The 20,082-nt window shown below is 48.3% G+C and overlaps 1 protein-coding gene and 1 long non-coding RNA gene across 2 annotated transcripts in view; both read right to left on the bottom strand.

The window, feature by feature from the left end:
* Positions 1-2,874: 2,874 nt before the first annotated feature.
* Positions 2,875-5,163, bottom strand: LOC137147230 (uncharacterized). The gene is made up of 3 exons (XR_010918167.1): positions 5,078-5,163; positions 4,448-4,507; positions 2,875-3,754 (listed from the first exon to the last, which is right to left on the bottom strand). It is a non-coding gene; the product is annotated as an uncharacterized lncRNA (long non-coding RNA).
* A 14,089-nt stretch (positions 5,164-19,252) lies between these two features.
* The window catches only part of KCNN3 (potassium calcium-activated channel subfamily N member 3), a 59,310-nt gene continuing 58,480 nt past the window's right edge, over positions 19,253-20,082 (bottom strand). Inside the window, exon 8 of the mRNA XM_067539224.1 lies at positions 19,253-19,576. Coding sequence (XP_067395325.1) covers positions 19,280-19,576 — 297 coding nt within the window. The 3' untranslated portion in view covers positions 19,253-19,279. The remainder of the gene's footprint in view (positions 19,577-20,082) is intronic.

The following is a 20,082-nucleotide window of genomic DNA, read 5'->3' as shown; positions in this document are numbered from 1 at the left end:
CACACGGTGTGATGGGGACTGTCGTCCCAGTGGGCTGCCCTTCTGTTTGAAAGAGGAGTGCGCCCCATTTTTATGGAAGTTAGGTGTGGGCCTCAGGAGAGGCTGATGGTGAAAATATTCCTTGGGCGGGTGAGCCCACCCCATGATCACCCAACAGCAGCTGCCGGTCCTTGGGCCTGGGTTCGCTCCCTGCCTGTTGGCTCTTGCCACTCAGATTTGGAGGAACCTGCCACAGTGTCACTTGACCATGCCTGTGCGCAGGTGGGGCTCTCCCTTAGCGACACCGTCCCCCTTCCTGGCTCTGGCACTACTGGATCTTCTGCCTCTCCCAGGACTCCTCTTCCCCACACAATCTCCCCACTTTCCCTAGGACTTTCATCCTGGCCCCGTAAGCCTGCCTGGAAAGTGCCTCTCAGGAGCCAGCGTCCCCTGCCGGGACTGAGGAATCTAGCTTCTGTTGAAGACATGCATTTCACACCAGCTAACGTTTCTCTCCTGTTTAGTGATTTACACTGTTGCAAAGGCTCAAATATTACCGTCCAATATGGGATACAGAGGTTCTGAGTGAGATTAATGCAGCCAGCAACTCACAAGCATTCAATAAGGTCTAAACACGAAATACATTCTTCTAATTCTAGTACGTGTTGTAACACTAGGAACACACGGGTGAGTCCGACTAGTTCCAGCTGGGTATTTCTCAGCGTTCAGGGGAGACATGGGGATCTTGGCATGGCTGGCACCTGGTCTGCCAGCGTCACAAACACCTCCTTGTAATGTGAAAGCCCCCTGGCAATGGCCTGGGAGAGTGTGCATCTCTGATAGGACGTTCAGTGGGGCTCCCTGGGGAGGCATCATTATTCTGCAGGAAGGGTGGCTGCACTGTTTCTCCCGCAGTGCTTCTTACTGAAGGGGATCAGTGGTGAAAAGTGGGTCATTGTCGCCACTCAGGATTACTGTACCTGACACAGCAGTTCCCAGAGAGTGAATCAGTTCAATAAAAGAACCCTCCCTAATCCCAGACTTCATTCAGTTTCCCAATGTGTGTCAGCTTATGCTACATTAATATTCCATTCTGTCTTTATTACTGAGCCGTCATCATTCGCACCCCTCCTTTCATACTTAGTACGATTCGTCGGAGGAAGAGGGCTTTACTCCGCATTCAGAGAGATTGAAAGGAAAGATTTTAAAGGGAGCCCTGGCGTGATGGATCCTTTGGCCAAACTTGATCCAAACCTGAATCTTAGTGTGAGCCCCTCTGCTCTGCCGGCAGCACCCCATAGCTACTTTCTCGGCGTCTATCTCTGTGCCACCTGTATGGTTTGAACACCTTCCCAGTCCCACTTCGCTGAGCCACCCTGTCCTTGTTCAGGTCCCAGCTAAGGATAAACGTCTGCTGTCCTGCCCACATGAAGTGAGGGAATAACAAAAACTCCTCCCTCCGGGACTCCCAATGTGACCTGTCTTATCTGGGCATCTTCTGGACTGTCAGCTCTTTGGGCAGGATCTGTCTGACCTTCGTGTCCTGTGCTGAGCACTTTGGCATCACTCACAGATATCTATGCCACGGGCCAAAGGTGTAACTCTTCGATTTCCATGCAGCTGCACTGGGGGGATTCAGCCCAGGTGCTCATCGCCAGTGTTGACCCCTCTGCAGGATCCCAGCAGCCCTTATTTAAATTTACTTCTGCCCACCAGGGAATTTACCCAGACTAGCCCCAGTATTTGCCTGGTATCACCTTGAAGCTCAGCTGAGTGGATTCCCCCTACCTGCCCCATCACATGTCTCAAGGTCAGCTCTCTGCAAACTTCGGAAACCTCCTTGAAAGGCGAGAAGATGGTGTCCCTCTGCTCTCAGCTTGATCATCTTTATGTGGCTATTGAGACCCGAGAGACTGTATACTGAGCTTGTCGAGCAAGGAAAAGACTAGCGTGTCTGGGCCTCTGAAAGGGCTTCCCTGCATCAAGGGTAATTTCTTCGTCCCATGGCGTATTCTCTGTTCACTACAGATTATCAGTGGATGCAGCACAAGCCGACAGATTGAGCGGAGACCCGGAGCGAGGTGGCTCAGATAGTGATCTATGCAGATGGGTATAGGGAGAGATGATAAATGACTGGAAAGAGAGCTGTTTGCAAATCTCAGAGCCGATGTACAGTGGTTTAATTGGATGGCCTGAACAGATTTCTTTGCATACAGCATTTTTAGTCGAAAAGAAAGAGCAAAATGCGTATAGTTTCTTTCCTGACTTCCCTGGAGCAGCAGTGGCACATTAAGGAAAAAGAGAAGGAGAAGAAAAGAGTCAGAGGCACCAGCTGGCTGAATATCGAGCAACTTAATTGATTTCTCTTTAATTAGTACAAAACCTGTTGTTCCTGCCCAACTTCCAGTGCCAGCGTCGGAGGAAGCGGCGTCCTCCACTGGCTTTGGGCTAGCACAGGGGGTACTGGGAGAGGGAGGGGACGTAGCTGGCAAATGGGACGTTGCAGGATTATTGATGCCCGTGTGAAAACGGGCGTGTTTGGACACAGGAGGAGAGTTCATCTGGCTGCCTACTGCTTGTTGTTACCCACCTCTCCATCGCCCTGGTCTGTTCTAACCTGATCTGTTTTCTGGAAGGTGCTGACCCCAGCGCCCAGAGCAGATTGCTTTTATCCCTTTCTCCAAAAAGGACTCTCTCTCTCAGGCCTGGTCTACTCTAGGAACTTACATCGGTGTAGCTATGGCTCTCTGGGCATGAAGAATCCACACCCCTGAGAGATAGAACCGTACCAGCCTAGCCCTCAGTTTAGACAGCGCTAGGTTGTCCATCAACCTCCCTCCCTCTAACAGGGACGTGGCTTACCTGTGCTGACGGGAGAGCTACGCTCCCCTCGGTGTAGCTAGTGTCTGCACTGAAGCGCTACAGCAGTGCAGCTGCAGCCTTTTAAGTATATACATAGCCTTAGAAATGGGGACTCTGGGAATTGGGCAGATCCCAGGGGCTTGCATCTGAGTTGCTGTCTTCTCTTCATGCTCCTCTCCCCAACCAGCTCTGTTCTGGACAGTATTCTTCCCCCTGCACTCTCTAGCGCTTGGGTTCGCAGCCTGGGGATCGTGGCCAGACCTCCCTTTTTTTATGCTCAGGGGGTCCTGAACCGTGTGTGTGTGTGTGAGAGAGAGAGAGTTAGTCAGAGGCTGGAGAAGGCAGAGAGCACAGTAAGGAGAGAGAAGAAGGGGTCTGCATTCCCCAGAGCCGCTCCTAAGGAAGAGAGGGATGGACAGGCCGATAGGAGCTGAGTGAATGACACAAAAATGTGATTGCTTTCAAATCACAGGGCCCTGCTCAGCTCTCTGTAATGCTGATGCAAATCTGGAGCGAATCCAGCTGAATCACTTCACTTTACACCAGTATAACTGTAATCAGCACACACCTATTAATTTGCCTTACTGTGCTTGTGGATGTCATCTTATTGTCTGCCAGTATCATTCAGGGTCAGGTGCGCTGCTGCATATAGGGGAGCAGGTTCACTGAAGTCAGGAGGTTACTTCTGCTTACGCCACGGGGAACTTAGCACGCCCTGGACTGCGTCTACAGGCTTCTGCTCATCCCCCACCCTCTCCAATATCCCGTGTGATCTTCTGTTTCTCTTCAGTAGCAGGCCTCATCTCCGTTCTTGGTGCTGCAGAGATGCATCATGCACCCATGCCATTGCCATTGCCATTATGGTGGGGGATCCCAAAATAGCTGCAGTAGTCATGGCAGTGCCTAAGAATCCCTGAAAAGAGGCGGTTGTGTCACGCCCCGGCGCAGTGAATGGGCCGGCGTGTCTTGTAGATACTACATTCCCTCTGGCCTTCTTTACGAAGGATTTCGCAGTTACTCCCCCACATTGTACAGCCCAGGGCTGTGACATAGACAAGCATATTATCCCTGAGTCTGACCAGCTTCTTAGTATTTCACCGGCAAAGGTCACGTGAGGTTTCTGCCAAAAGCTCAGAGCTAGCGGATGGTCATGGTTGAGAGATGTTTGTACCAGTTTTAGAGCTGTGACGTGGGATATTGTCTTCCTAATCAGTTGGGAGTGAAACCTGGTACCTGCGGAGGGGGGGTCTGAGAGCTGACCCAAGCAGCATGAGACAGACTGAGCGAGTTTGTGTTTACCGTCTTGGCAAGAAGCAGCCTTCAGCATTTGCAAAGACAAAAGAACCCCACTAACAGTCTGTGAAGGGGGAGCCCTGGGTCGTGGGACAATTGTCTTGTACTGTATAAAAGACAAGAGACAGGCAGGCATCCATCCGTCACAGAGGAGTGACTCTGCCGGTGGGGTTGTCTCGGTGACAGTGAATCCCAGCTGTCTAGACTGGCCAAGCACTGCTTAGAACTTATTGGGGTGAGAAATACCTTATTGGAAAGGAAAGTGACTGTGCTAAGTACAGCTTATACATTGCAGCTTAGGTTTTAGTTTTACCTGTAGCCTAATGTTTCCACGTCCTCAGACTGGCCTGTAGTCGACTCTTTACATCCAGCTCTGTGAAATAAACATGAAGGTTGGTTTTACTATAAACCTCCCTTAGTGCCCCATGCTCACCGCTGCCGAATCCCGGAGGTAAGTGTAGACAAGCCCTTAGCCATAGGTCAGGAACTGCTTCACCCGTAGTGTTCTTCCACCCGCCAGTTGGGGGGGGAGGGTAATACAGCCCTTCCCTGCGGGGTCCCAGTCCTGTCTCTGGTTCTCAGACCCTTGCCTCTTCACTGGGGCTCCTGCCCCTCCAGTGAATGGCTGGTGGGGGGGGGGGCCCAGTCCCACCCCCAATGCTGGGTCCCAACCCAGGGACCCTACAAGTAGCAGCCTCATCTGTGGCTTCAGGAAAGCTGCTAGCTTCCCTGCATTACTTCCATGCCCTTGACTTAATGTCCGGACCCTGCTCGGACAGGGGCCCTTCCTGGCCAGGGGAGGCTGTTGACACCCAACAGCCCCACCGGGCGTGGTAGTGCCAAACCAACTGTCCAGTCCTATCATCCCCTTCTGGCAGGGTCTTTTCCCTCAGGCCTCCAGGCCTGGGAAAGGTCCTTTGCCCTCTTCGGGCAGGGTTTGTACCTGCAGGGTTCTCCTCTGCCTGCTCCCTGCCATGCTCCCACAGGCTGATTGTTCCCCACAGCCCCAGCACACCTTGCTCTGGGGGGGGGGGGCAGGGGCTTTTAACAAGTGTTGGGCGGGCCCTGATTGGCTCCAGCTGTGGTAATTAACCTGGCGTAACCCCTGCTCAGCTGCCAGGGGAAAAGGGACTTGCTGCTCCTTCTGGGGCTGTCATTGGACCAGGGGTGAGCACTCTCCTGGGGGGGCCAGACCCCTTGCACCCTCTGCTGCCACTGCCATTTGGGGGCTCTGCTGGCCTGCCCCCCCGCGGGGAGTGAGTGGCCCCACCACTGCTGCTACTACCTGCTGGGGGGGGGGGGAACCCTTCCTGGCCAGCTTGCTGCTGCTGCTGCCACCACCTTGGAGCCTGCTGCTGCTTTTGCTGCCTGTGAGGAGGGTGTGGAGCCCTCCCCCCAATCCCTCTACTCCCCACCACCGCCACTGCCGCCTCCATACCCCCCAGCCACCACCTGCAGACTCCTCACTCCTCCACTCAGCCGCTCGCCTCCTGCAACACCTCGGACTGCTGCAGCAAGAACATTTGCCACCACCTGGGTGCACCCCCCCCCCTTTAGGGTTTGTTTAGTTTCCCTGCCCCACCCCGGCCCCCTCAGCATGTGTTGCTCTCCTTGCCCAAGGGGGAGGTTTCCCGTCCCCATGTCACCCTGCCTTTACCCCCTCAACCCCATCATCTAGTCACTTGGCCCCAGCCCCACTGGCCAGCCCTCCGCTAACACCAGTAGCCATCTTGTCTGATCCTGGCACACTATGTGCACACCCCTCCCCAGGACGGATTGAGAAACCGTTGCCTTTGCTGACACGCACACTCAGCTGATGGTCCAGGGTTTAGGGCACTAGCCTCAGACTTGGAGGTGCTCAGGTACTACAGTAACGGGGGCTGTGGAAGTACCATAGCTAGACAGGTGCATCCATCGATCACAGGGCCAGTCGTGAGAGGCTGTTCTAGTGTGTGCGGTTTTATGAGATTGTGTTTCACTTTCCTGGAGCGTGGTGGTGTTACACGGATGGTCTCTGCATGCCCTCCTGTCCCACCCTTTCACGAGGAGGTGTAACAACACAGGAGTGTTTTGTGAGGAGAGCTTTTATAATTAATATAGGATTAGAAGTGAGACATGAATCATCAAAAAGACCTGTCAGTGCGAATATGAGAGAGAGAGAGAGAGAGAGAATTGGGTGGGGTGGGGGGTGTTAATTTTGCAAAATGTCTTCAGATGGGCTTTGATTTTGCAAAACCCAAACACAGGAGCCAACCCACCAAAGGTTGAGGAGACTCCTTTGGCCCCCCAGCTTGAAGTTGCCGGTACTATAAGATGGCTGTTGGTCCAGTGACCTACCTCCATACGGGAGCACAGGGAGCACTTGGAGGTGGGGGATTCTGGAATCGCAGGTAGGCAGAAATCACTGGTTGAGATGCGCTCAGCTTTCCTTGCAGCAGGGAATAAAAAGCCCGTGTGATGGGCTGATCTGGCTCAGCCTGGTACTGAGTTTGAGCCTCCTAGCTTTGCAGAGCAGTTCTTCGGTGCAGGGAGAAGCAATCAGTCTGCTTAAAAAGTGTGAGATGGGAGTATTCTGCTGGAATTAGAGTCTGAGCTGGTGAATATCTTAGCATGAACAAAGCTTTAGTGAAGACCGATGCAAAGAATTCATTTAGTTTTTCTGCAATGGCCTGGTCTTCTTTGAGTGCTTTTTAATCACCTCGATTGTCCAGTGGCCTCACTGATTGTTTGACAGGTTTCCTGCTTCTGATGTACTTAGAAGAAATTTTGTTGTTAGTTTTTGTATCTTTTGCTAGTTGCTCTTCAAATTCTTTTTTTGGCCTGCGTAATTATATTTTGACACTTGACTTGCCAGAGTTTATGCTCTTTTCTATCCTCAGTAGGACTTTCCATTTTTAAAGAATGTCTTTTTGCCATTAACGGCCTCTTTTACTCTGTTGTTTAGCCATGGTGGCATTTTTTGGTCCTCTATTTTGTTTTGTTTTGTTTTTTAATCTGGAGGTATACATTTAGTTTGAGCCTCTATCATGGTATTTTTTAAATAGTTTCCATGCAGTTTGCAGGCATTTCACTCTTGTGACGGTACCTTTACATTTCTGTTTAAATAGCTTCCTCATTTTTGTGTAGTTCCCCTTTTTGAAGTTAAATGCAACTGTGGTGGGTTTCTTTGGTGTTTTCTCCTCTACAAGGATATTAATTTTAATTACATTGTGGTCGCTGAAAATACCCTCCTTTAAGAGCAGGCACTTAAGTTCACCTATCTTAGTATTTAGACTTCCTGCATTTGTATACAGTCACTTATGAAATTTGTCAATATCTAGTTGTCTGCCTTCATGTGATTGTTCATTGTTTTACTGGTTCTCTTCAATTTCTACCTGCACTTTATCAACTTTTATCCTCTCCTCTTTAGTACGATATAGAGAATCCCCTTTAAGAAATCGTCTTGTAAGGGATGTCTCTGTCTGAACTGTGCGCTCCGCTACACCTGTTGGCTTTCTCCTAGCCCTTAGTTTAAAAACTGCTCTACGATTTTTTTAAATTTTACATGCCAGCGGTCTGGTTCCAAATTGAAACAACAATGGATTGATTCCCTGTTTCCAGGTTCAGAAAGCCAGGGAGTGAATTGTTGCAGAGAGAATGAAGATCTAGGTTTCACACATTATTCTCTTTCCCCTTGGACAGTCCTCGATCCAGAACTGTTAATAAACACAGATTTCATGCTGCAAAGAAAGATTAAGCAAATTTTACCTAATCTCAGTGTGTAATTTCTCATGGTATTGGAAAATGCAGCAGGATTAAGACACCAGGGCATTATCTGCCTAATCCCCTGTAATACTGGAAACAAAGTTACATGGTTTTAATCTTCTGAATAAGTGTTGCAGAGATTGTTGAGGTATTTTTACATTTGACAGGTATTAACTCCAGAGTTCTCACAAAACCCAGAAATAATAAACGTGTCAGTGGACTACCTTGCATGTCACGTGATTCCAGCTTGCCCTTGCTCCTCAAAGCAACTACATCTGGGTTACTTCATGAAAGATTCTCACCAAGGCTGCATGTGTGTGTCTGGAGTGGAGAATTTGTTTTTGGATGTACTTGAATTTGGTCACATGGCTGCTGCTTTGCCCTGAGTTCCTGGGGCTGCTGCTTTTTTTATTTGATCCCGTGAGGACTGATCCAGAGCCCACTGACTTCTGCAGGTTTTGGACAAGGCCCTTAAGCCATTCACTGGAAACTCTGGCTCTGGTATCCCATGCCAGGTAGGGAGGGCTTTGTGTCCTGCTTCTCTTTATCAGTTGGTTCTCTTTGCATAGTCAGTCTGTTGCCAGCTGGACTCTATCTGGTTTTAAAGTCTTTCACCCAGGTTCTTTGTGTGTAAGGAAGGGCCCTGGTTATTTGCTTAACAGTGCAAAATAGATCAAGCCTGATCCTCTTCTCACTTACATTGGTGTAAGTGGGTGGAGAATTAGGCTCCACGACTGTCCTGTTTTTATTTTAATGTACACCTGGAGTGTGAGAGACATGCAACACCTGACCTGTCTACATTTCTTCCCACTGCAGGCTGAGGGCTTAGCTTTATTCACAGTGAGTATTTTTCCCCTTTGTTCTTTGTGACCTGGACCACATCTGCAGTGCAGGGACTGCAGCACCATAGCTATGCCAGCATAACCCTGTAGGGTAGGCTCTGCCCCACAGTGAATTTGAAAAGCCTGCTCCTCTGCTCTGAGCACAAAGTTACGTTTTCAGTTGCAATGCACCTTGCCAGGTGCTAGAGGAACATTGTTTAACAGTCACAAGGTACCAGGGCTTCTCCCTTTGTCCCTTAAATAAGGATACAATTGTTGAGTCCCAAAATAGATTCCTAAGGGGGCATTGGAAGGTGGCAGTCTCTTCACAAGGTAACATTTTTGTGTGGGGAATGTGCCTGGTCTGAAAACACCATCAGTCCTAATCTGAGCGAGAGAATTAAGTACTAGAGCAGCAGTTAGAGATCTTGGAGTGGAAGCATCAAGCTTCTGTGGTTTTGCCTATAGTTTGTAGTAAGCATTAAAATGCTCTAGACGAGGAGTGCTCCAGTGCGCTCCGCCTCTGAAAGACGGGGAGAAGAACCCTTTCCAGTTCAGGTTCTGTAGGTGACACTGCAGCCTGCTAAGGTTTCTTCCTGCTCTTTGTTCAGTTTGCTATCTCCTGCTCAGACTCTCCTTCAGAAAAGATAAGTCCTTAGTCAGCCCAGGGCCAGGCTGGCTTAACTCCCTTCCATGGTGAGGGAAGTCTACAGGGAAGTGTAAAAATGGACTCTGCTGGCTTAACCTGCTTCTTCTGCTCAAGGGCAAGACGACTTGCTTGGGAAGTTGGAGACTCATCTCTGGTGTAAGTGGCATTGGTCACTGGTTGGACAGCCACTGCTATCTGTGCTCAGCAATGAGTTAATTGTTGTGACTCAACAGCAGGGTTTGACAGCTGGCTAATGCCTCTTGTGATTTGGAGACAGAGCTGCTACAGGTAAAGTGCCAGATTCATTACAACCGGACCTGAGGGAAACACTGGAGTGTGGAAAACAAGAAGGATGGTCTTTGTAGCTAAGGCACCGGGACTCAGGGATCTAGCTTCAAGTCCCAGTTCTGCCACAAACTTCCTGTGTGACTCTCAATCTGTCTTTGCCTCAGTTCAGGAGCTCTGCAAAATGGGACATTTATGAGGTACCCGGCCGGACACACTACACTAACAAAGTACCAGATGAGCACTTAGTCAGATAGTATGTGAAAAGACTCACCTTCAAACGCCCCATCAGGGCAGACTGGAGAAGTGACTGGCTGTTCAGAGACCTGCCTCTCCCATGCATCCTATTGCTCTTTCACCACTGGGTGAAGGTCTGTTGTGATTGAATTCAAACCCACCAGACCTAGCATTGGCTCTTTAAAAAAACAAGAGAAAAAAACTTTCACCTTGTTAATAAAAAGTTTTTCAAAAAGAGAGAGAAAATCGTAACACTAATATACTGATGTGCAATTTTGACCTTGGTAATAAAAGGCCTTTTTCTGAGCAGATATACTTTAGATCAGAAGGAAAGAACAGAGCTCAAAACACCACGATGACAGAGGGTTCTGAAGCCTTTATATATGTGCGTACATATCATATATTTGTGGGTGGGTGGATGTGTATATATATATGTAGGCATCTACCTACGTACACATCCGCACAGTAAATATTTATAGATACTGACCTCTTCAGATTTAAGTCCAAGGCACTTTTTACAGTGAACAGGTTAAAGCCATTAGTTTAAAACATGCCTGTTTCTGGGTACAAATCAGTTTTATGGCAATGCTGTCTGAATATATGCATCTCTGCCCCCCCCAAATGTAGGGAGCTCAGGGTCGACAGGGACCATGCATGTGGTTAGCAAAAGAACTAGGAAATGTAGGCACTGGATCAAATCCTGCCCTTGGATACATACAAATAACAACCACTAAGAAACAAAAGAGGTCACTAAAAACAAGAGGTAATTCACAGTTCAGGATTAGTGAATCAGAGTTCACTAAGTTCACTGATACCAGCTGATCTTGGTCAGGGGCAGGTTCTTGGATGGAATACTGGACTGGCAGTTAGCCAAGAAAGGAGACACTTTCAGTAGCAAGCCAGAAACACGGCTCTGCTCTGTGTCTCACAATAGCTGTGCTATGTTAGCAGGGATCCAACGAGCCCAGAGGGAAAATCTGAAATAAAGGGCAACCCACGAGATTATTTTGAGCAGAAGCAGTGAGAAAGCACCACACCTGTGTAATGTTAATTCAGGCAGGAAGGTAAAAGTATGAGCATCTTTCTTAAATACTGGGGGCCAGAGAGAGACTCAGGAAACAGCCCCACGTCTCACAGAGGGAGGGGAGCTAATCTATAGAGCAGGGGTGGCCAAACTGCGTCTCTTTTACAGTTAAAGTGTGGCTCACGGAGCTCCCTAATTCTCCACTTACCAGACTGCGGTGTCAGGGGGTCAGTACATTTGGCCACCGCTGCTCTATAGGAATATTTCCCCTAGCCCCCAAAAAGCCTCTCTCCGTAATTCAGGAATTCTCTTGGTGTAGAGGGGTGCACAGCTGGTTAAGGAGCCGTGGCTGGGAGAAGAGCAGACTTTTGGGGCATCACCCTCCCCCCAACCTTCAGGGAAATGTTTGTGGCAACTATGGGTAGTACTATCTTCATTATTTCCCTGTGGTGCCCGGAGCCATTATGGCAAATCTACCTGAAGCCAGTAGCACAGGGTGCGGATATGGGCAGGGAAGCATTGGCTTAGTGCAGAATCATGCTGCCAAAGGAGACAGTGAAAAAGGGACGGATAGAGGGGAAGCCAGAGTGGAATAGTGCAGAGGGCTCATCCTCTGAGGATGCCTTGAGAAATCCCACAGATCTTGGGACATCCATGGGGCTGGAGGACCACAACCGCTGCTCATTCTATGGTATGGCAAACCTGCGCCCCCATCTCTTTTGCTCTCTCATGGGTTTTCCTGCAGGAGCTAGGATCTTTTCCTTTTCAAGAACAACGCTCCCTAAATAACGTCAGTTATTCCTATGAGAGTCCCAAGGGCAGGAATGAGTGATGGGACTTCTCTTTTGCATTCATCTTGACTAATAGTTTGCAGATTGGAAACTGAGGAAAAGGAAGTGAAGGATGTTTGTTATATTTGACAGGCTGGCAGCTGAACATGTTGGAATGGTGCTAGGTCTGGGGAAAGAGTATCCACTGTGAGAGAAAATGCTTCAGGCACCATTGGCTGCCCGGCTGAAAAAGGACATTTGGATCTCAGAATAGATCAAGGCGTGCTGGGGGGCATGGGAGGATCATTCACTGATCGGAGCCTAGTCAGTCTCAGGACATTCCTACGTAGCAATGCAGATGGCAGCCAAGAGGCAGTGGGGATGAGCTAGTTTTCAGGACAGGATAGCTGAGTGCATGGTGCTGAGCAGAAATACGTAACAAAGAGGTGTAGGGCCAGGCTCTTTGGTGCGATATAGTGGCTTTGTGCTGCACTGCCGATGCATTGCCAACCAGAAGGGTCACTCCGTTGTTAAGACAGATCTTCTGATAACAAAGAATCAATGCAGGAGTTGCTACACCACTTCCCACTCTGCAGGAAAGGGCTGTGACTTAGTCCTATGTGCCAGACTGATCAGTGGCTGTATTTCTGGACCCTTGGCGTCATCTGCAGCAAGCACAAATTGGAGCAGCCCTAATTTGGTACAGGGAGACTGGAGAGGCACCAGCAACAGGGGAATGGAAAGTAGAGCTTTCAGCCCTCTGTGCAGACCAGCCACAGCCCAGCTCCAAGGCAGTCAGACTGGAGATTAGGAAGAGGTGGTTTGTTTGCTTGTTCTGAATACTTGCAAGCTGCAAGCATCAAAACCCCAAGAGTTGGAATGAATGCGTCCCTGGAAACTTGTAATGTTTCCATTCTGCAGTCAGGGATGTCCCTTTGTACCGCCCGAAAATTGCCCTCGCTCAGAATGTACCAGCAAAGAAATGTGTTCGGGCTGTCAACTCTGCCCGTGGCATTGTCTTTCTGGGGTATCCCAGGAAGCCTGAAGTCACACTGGAGTCTTAGGACTGACTGCCATCTGACTCCAGCAGGCATTGGCTCCATCCAGGCCTGGCATGGCTCCTTCATTTCTGGATGAGAACTTTGGGCAGTTCATTGGGGAGCTCGTGGTGTCTGGCGAGGCACAAAGTATTGCTGGGTATATTTCACTTAAAACAAATTCTCCTGAAATCAGACCTTACCTGTAGCAGCAAACATCATCTAGGTGGAGCTGTAACTATACTATCACACAGGAAGTCGTGTGCTGACCTGGGGAGGGGGAGAGAGAGAAAACACTTTGCTCACCACCCACCCTCCACTAAGTTCTGAACACATGCTGCTGAAAACCAAATTCCTGTGCTGATCTATGGGCCAGGAGTGGCTCAACGAGCTTTGGTGTGGTACCTCCACCTGCCCTGCATACGCATGCTATTTTAGGAGTAAAAGGACATTCGTTCCCTCTTCCTTTCCTGGGTACAAGTTGTTCCCAGCTCCGAGCAGAACATCTGCATACTGGACTTCTCGCCTCTGTCAGCGGGCACTGAGCCAAGGCCATCAATCCTTTTTATCCCGCCTGAACAGCACAGACTGCATTGAACCAGGTGCTCATTCCACAAGGCCCTACGTCCCAGTGGGGAATTGGGGATTTCATACAGTTTGTGGCCCAGGCAATAGGCTCCTGCCTTCGTTTGGAGACAGAACGAGGGAGAGATGGCTTTCTAGAAACCGCCTCGCAGGGCTTGTTAGGACTTGGATTGGAAATGCCCTTTTAAAGAGTGGGAGCACAGATTTAGCTGGTATAAATTGGCCTAGCTCCGTTGAGGTCTGGAAAGCTACACCGGTTTGCACCAGCTGGGGACCTGCCCTGAATCCTTTTCTTCTCTGTGTACAGCATCTATGCAATGCATATTAATAGTCATGAACTCGAAGGATTAGGATTATGTGGAGTCTCTACAAATGAATTGCGAAGGCTCTAATCTACTGACCACTTGCCTTAGTCCCTGTGTTAAACTAAAATCTGCAGTGACATGTACTCAGAAACAGACATTTTGTCAGCAGGCTGAAATCTCTGCCTGCTAACAAACTAGTTTGATACAAAAACTTAATTGAAAGTTACAATACCCTTTATAATATAGCAATATATTTCATAGTTAAAATAAACTATTATGCTTTCTCCTATTATTAAAAAAAAGCAAGCATACAGAGGCGAGATGCAAATCCATATTAATGCTCATCATCTAAGTCTGAACTGAAACACTTCGATTTTGAGAGTTGCAAAGAGAACATTGGATCTGTTCTGGCATTCTCCTCCTTGGTCGTTTTTCCTTCATGGGCAGTGTAGAATAGAGGTTCTTGGAGCAAAACTGAAGATGTGCCAGGAAATGAGATGGGCTGAAGACGGGTGGATCCTGTGTGAGATTCACACGAGATAATCTCACTGGCGCTAAATGAGCCAGAGAATGTTTATTTTCCTCCTTTCCTTCTACCGTAAAACATGGCCAGTGGCTGGTTCAGTCTGATTTACCTGTGTTTGTCACTGCTTTTTGTCTGTAGAATGTCAGCATCTCTTTGGGATTGTAACTATGCGTTGAGTTTGCTCTTGTGCTTTTCCTCCCCCAGCCTTAGTTGGTCTCAGTTCTTCCTTTCTTTTGGTCTGGTTCAGTTTGCGCGGGTGTCATCTCCAGACCCATTACTGCAGTTTCCACAATGCCTTTCTCAGGTGTGTAAACATAGCCAGCTCAGGGACACCCTGCCCCTGGGAGATGGAGGCTGTTTGTTCAAGATTTTGCCAAAGGGCTACTCAAAGGGAAACTCCGGTTCATGTTAGATGTTTCCAGTATGGGAGAGGTGCCAGTTATTTGTTCAAACAAGGAGTCCTATTAAAGAAGCTCAGTAAAGAAAACTCACCTTAGTTACTCAGGGTAAGCCTAGGACATTGTGGAAATTGATGCTATATTACTATGGATGTGCCAGTCTCCTTAATATAGTTTATCAGTGGCTGGTTTAACCCTTCTACTAGCAAAAGCTGTCTGACAGCAATGGCTCTTTAGAATTGTTAAATGCCACTGCAACATCTTTGCTTTCACTTCCATACTAACTTTCACAATGATAGAACAATGGTAGTAGGAAACAACGGAGTAATAACTGGCTTATCACAGAGGTAGAGTCAAACATGCCTGTTGCCACTGAGGATTAGATTAACCAGGCTGCTGTCTAAGGTGCTGAAATGTGAGGGAATGCAAAATTGATGGGGTAGAGGAACAGTAGTGACTTGTTCTGCAGTGGTGACAACAGCTGGCGTACCAAAACAGTCCGCTGAATCATAGAACATTGCTTGTCGCAGCACAAGAGATACCAACTGGCAGTGCAGTTGAGTATCTGTGTCTTTATAAACCAGCAAGAAACTTCTGTCAAGATAATAATCAATCCTAATGGCATTACACCATATTCGACAGTGATGCCTATAGAAAAATTCTCATACCCCAATTGTGGTATTGAAGCTTCCCTGGTTGTGCTTCATTCCTCATTAAAGCTTTGAATTTGTTAATGATTTGGCATTTTCTAGTCTCATCTTATTCAGTAGGATTTACCAACATTGATTACTAGGCAGTTAGGAGTTTCCTGTTGGTGATACTCATCCTTTGCGATTGATACTCCCTTTAGTTATCTAAAGCACTAAGATATCTTTTTCTGTGTCTTTTGCTAGTTCTTATTTCACAGATTCAGTGCAAGTTGCTGCAGTTTAGTCATACGTGAACCACTGGAGATGAAGACAAGTCTCTCTTACTGCAGGCCAATGTATTTTATAACTCTACTTAGCAATTATAAAGCCTTTCTCATCCCTAGACCTGAAAGCACATTATAAAGATAGATAAGCATTAGTCTCACCATCTTACAGGAGGGGAAATGGAGGCAGTGTGACATTAAGTGACTTGTCCAAGGTCACTCATTGAGTGAGTGGCAGAGCCAGGACTAGAACTCACGGCTCCTGACTCTCAGTCCTGAGACCTAGCCACTGGACTACACTGTTCCCTATACAGTTATGCAAATAAAAGGTATTCAAAAGGGGGAGGAGCAAACAGCTATTGAAGATTGAGTGTCTCCTCTTGGCCAACAAATGGAGGGACACTGGCAGTGATTAGGGGGCTGGAGCACAAGACTTATGAGGAGAGGCTGAGGGAACTAGGCTTGTTTAGCCTGCAGAAGAGAAGAATGAGGGGGGATTTGATAGCAGTCTTTAACTACCTGAAAGGGGGTTCCAGGGAGGATGGAGCTAGGCTGTTCTCGGTGGTGGCAGATGACAGAACAAGGAGCAACAGTCTCAAGTTGCAGTGGGGGAGGTCTAAATTGGACATTAGGAAAAAGTTCTTCACTAGGAGGGTGGTGAAGCACTGGAATGGGTTACCTAGAAAGGTGGTGGAATCTCCATCTTTGGAGGTTTTTAAGATGCAGCTTGACAAAACCCTGGCTGGGATTATTTAACTGAGGTTAGTCCTGCTTTGAGCAGGGGGTTGGACTAGATGACCTCCTGAGGTCTCTTCCAACTCTAATATTCTATGATCTTAGTGCAGCCTTCTCTCCTCTCTGAATGCTGAACACGCAATTAGGGCAACCGTGGCTGAAAAGGAGGACAAGCAATGATCAAAATATGGTGGTGGAAATGAATGCACTCCTGAATTAGGAGAAAGGCCTTTATTTAGGCTATGATGGCTAAGGTTGGGAGGGTAACAAGCCAAAAGGTGGTGTGGCTTATAAACCAAAAAACCTCTCCAGCCACAGAAATGGATATAGCTGAGCCCTGATTCTCCAGTACACGAGATCACTGATGGGCTTGAAAAGATGATGGAGATTATCTAACACTGCTGGATGGAGAGAAGAGCCTGCAATTTTTAAGGATGATGAAAGATGCTCTGTGAGAAGACCTATTGGCATGGGAACTCCTCCTGGTGTGGGACTGATGGAAGGGTATCCACGGTACCCTGATTTCTGCTAGTATGGGGCTGTGTAACATCCTGTCTTGCCTCTGCAGTACTTCTTTGCAAGATGTACAATTGCCCTCCTGGCCTCTGTCAATTCTGTTTATTGAGGCTCATTTTGCTACTGCGCTACCAAGAGGTTTAGTCACACCTCTGTGGTACTAGGGCATTATTACGCAGAACTCCCTTCATATTTCTGCCACAATATGTAACAGACTACTACTGTGCTACCAGTGTGCCAAGGGTTAGAGCCAGTGGGAATAAGGAGTATTCCTCTCTCCAACAACTGATTGGTTTTCTAAGAAACTTTAATTGTAGGGCTTGAGGAGCACACTACCTCCCACCAGCAGGAAGTAGAGTTTTGCATGTAAATCCCTGTGCATCAGGCTGATAATCTATCCCTGCCTATGTACATATGAAATCCACTGTTATTTATGGAAGTGAAAGAGTTACAAAGGAGAAGATTACAGGCTAAGTATACCTGGAGTAACACAGTGACTTTCACTGCAATTAGCAGACACCGTGGGGTGATGTGTAATTAATAGCACAGAGTAATTACACGGTTACTTCATCCCTTTAAAAATATATAAATATCCTCTGCTGAGTTTTCATTGAGAGCAGGCAACACCATTCCCGGAGTTCTAAGAAACAAAGCCAGAGCCTTTTGGCTGCCTGCAGGACTCTGAACAAAGACCAGACAATGCCTTACAACAACAAAGGCAGGAGCTGGGGCTGAACAAAGGATTTTTTAAAAAGTGAAAATGTCAGAGGAACATTTGAGTTCCCAGGGGAAGCTGGGAGGTGTCCAGCCCCATAGTGCAAAGGGAATAATCAGCAAAGATTAGCCATCTCCCTCTCCCACAGCCAGTGGCAGTGCTGGTAACCCGCACATCCATCCCCACTCCTGACCACTGCTGTTGAATGCGGCTCCATCAGCAGAGACCCATAAAGGGCAACATCCAGTGCTGTGGATCTGTGTCTGGCCGAAGCTAGTCTGCCTGCAAAGCCGCGTACTGCGTAATCTACCCCAGGTGGTGCTGCGGCTACCGACCAAGACTCAACAGAATCACGGCACTGAATTAGCCTTTTGTTTTAAACCCATGAAGTGTCCTAATCAACCTTCTTTTCTGTCTCTCACATGAAAGCATGCCTGGTGGTTAGGTTACAGCATTGTTTGATCTCGCAGAATTCATTGTTGCCAGCCAAGATGAAGGCAGGGGGAGAATTTTTAAATTCATGTCGTAATTTAAGACTCTCTCTAACTGGTCCTTGGTGTTTCACGTTTCAGTTCTGAAGCCTCTTCAGAGCACCTGGATTGGACTATTTGTTGAGACTATAAATGGTGGCCCTGGTTTGTGAGTGATGTGGGTAATTCAGGATCCACCACACAACTCTATCTACTCCTCAAAGGGGTTTTGAGGAGAAGTCTAGGGTGCCCCTGGAAAGCCAGGCAATGCAGTGACCCTTGCTCCAGTCAAGCAGGACTGGATGCAGCTCCCTGAGGAACCCTCTGGTTCCATTCCACAAAGCCCTCCATGACCCTTTGCTGAGTGCACTGCTTCTGCAGGATAGCATGCTTGGGACCTGAACTTGGCTGCCTCGCATGGCTCACTGGAGTGCAGCACCAAAGGGCATTTACACAACTAACATTGGCTCGATTTGCAGCGTGTTTCATCAGGGCCTCACAGTATATTTCCCTGTTACCTCCACGTCATGCACACTGCTCTGAGGTCAGAATAAAGGCTCAGAAGAAGCTGGCGCTGGGCACAGCACCGGAACGCTGTGCTCCAGCACACGTCTTCAGGCAGAACATGGATACTGAGGACAAAAAAAAGAGAAAACATCAGTTTGTCCTTAGCAGATCGCTCTCACGCCCCTGAAGAAACTCAGAATAAAGCAAATGAAACACCATCACCTGTCTGGAAATGCAAAGGGTTTGTGTATGTGGGTGTGTTTTGGCGTGGGGGGAGGGTGGAGGAAATGGGCATCTTAGATCAGAGCTCATACAAGAAGGTGTGATATTGGCAGTTCCCAGTTTGGGCTGTGAGACTGTGTGAGGTGCTGGAGGCAAAAGGATAGCGGTCTTGGCAAATTAATTGTCGTCCTCCCCCTCTCTTCCTCGGCAAGACACTTAATGAACAGAGCTGGGAGGAATAGGGATGAAGAAAGGCCCTGGAGATATGGCTCACAGCCCACACTGTGGAACACTCTCCCTCTGTGGCATCTCCATGGCTCCAGTGCTTCTGCCTTTTTTTTTTTTTTTTTCTATTTGAAGACCTGAGATTGAGCGTGGATTTCTATCCTCCACCAAACACTGCAGCACGGGCCTTGCCAGAGGCTTCCCCTCACATCCACTTCCTTCTCATCGCTTGTAGAGGCACCTAAACAGAGACTGGATTTCTGATTCCAAGGCGTTATTGAACTCCGAGCGCTCTGAGCTAACCTAGGCAGTAGTTTGGTCGTGCTTTTAGCGCTGGCTTGGTCTGAATGTTTCTGTGGCAGTCAGAGGGCCAGAAGAAAGTTGATTTGTATCTGAAGACCCCCTAGTAGCTCTTCCTGTGTGTGTGTGTGTGTGTAGGGCTTAGAAGTTCATTCTGCAATTTAGCAGCTGCTTGAACTCGTGTAAGGGGTTGGGAAGGAGGTGGAGCTGACCCCAATAGGACTGTCAGAGAGGGGGGTCTGCGGGATGCCCACTGCCATACTGACTCCACGAGCCTCGATAACAGCTGAGAGGAGCTGCTGCTGCTGTTGGCGCAGTGTTTCTGCGATGAGCAGGGGAAGAGAGTTGAAACTAGTGGTGAGCTGCTCCAGTTTGGACTCTAGGCTGCCAATCTGCTTCTCCAAGTCCTCACTCCGGTCATTCAGCTCTGTGATTAGGTCATACATAACGTTCTGCATCTGGGGGACAAAGAACACATCAGTGGGATTAACGCAGAGGACACTGACAACCAGAACCAGTGGAAGGTAAAGACCTTGTTTACAGCTGAGCTTACATGTGGCACAGCTGGCAAAGGCAGCAAGAATGGAGCAGCAGATGGCAGGATGTTCCATATGAAAGACCTGCCCTGTCTCTTTTAGAGAGCAGAAATATTTGGGGGAGAACCTCTTTGGTTGCATTTCTGATGGGTGGGGAAGAGCAACAAGCCTTCAGCAGAAGCCTGGGTAACCCTGGAATGAAGCCTTAGAGGTTGAGAGTTCTCCTGTACCGGGTCTAAGAAGGATGCATGTAAAACATTTCACCCTGCGAACGCTAAGTGGCAAATGCTGGATGCTTACTCTCTATCCCGCCACGCTGTTGGCTGCAGAAACCTTGCAAGTACCTCTTGCTGGCAAACACTGGGAAGATTAAGGATAGAACATTCTCCCAGTTGAGCCGTCACTACACAGTTAATGGCCAGACATTA

Source organism: Emydura macquarii, unplaced genomic scaffold (genome assembly GCF_026122565.2).
Source record: "Emydura macquarii macquarii isolate MOO-44397 ecotype Brisbane River unplaced genomic scaffold, CSIRO-AGI_Emac_v2 contig_527, whole genome shotgun sequence".
NCBI classification, from domain to species: Eukaryota; Metazoa; Chordata; order Testudines; family Chelidae; genus Emydura; species Emydura macquarii.
The sequence above is the reverse complement of the archived record's forward strand: the minus strand, read 5'-3'. Positions and strand labels throughout refer to the sequence as shown.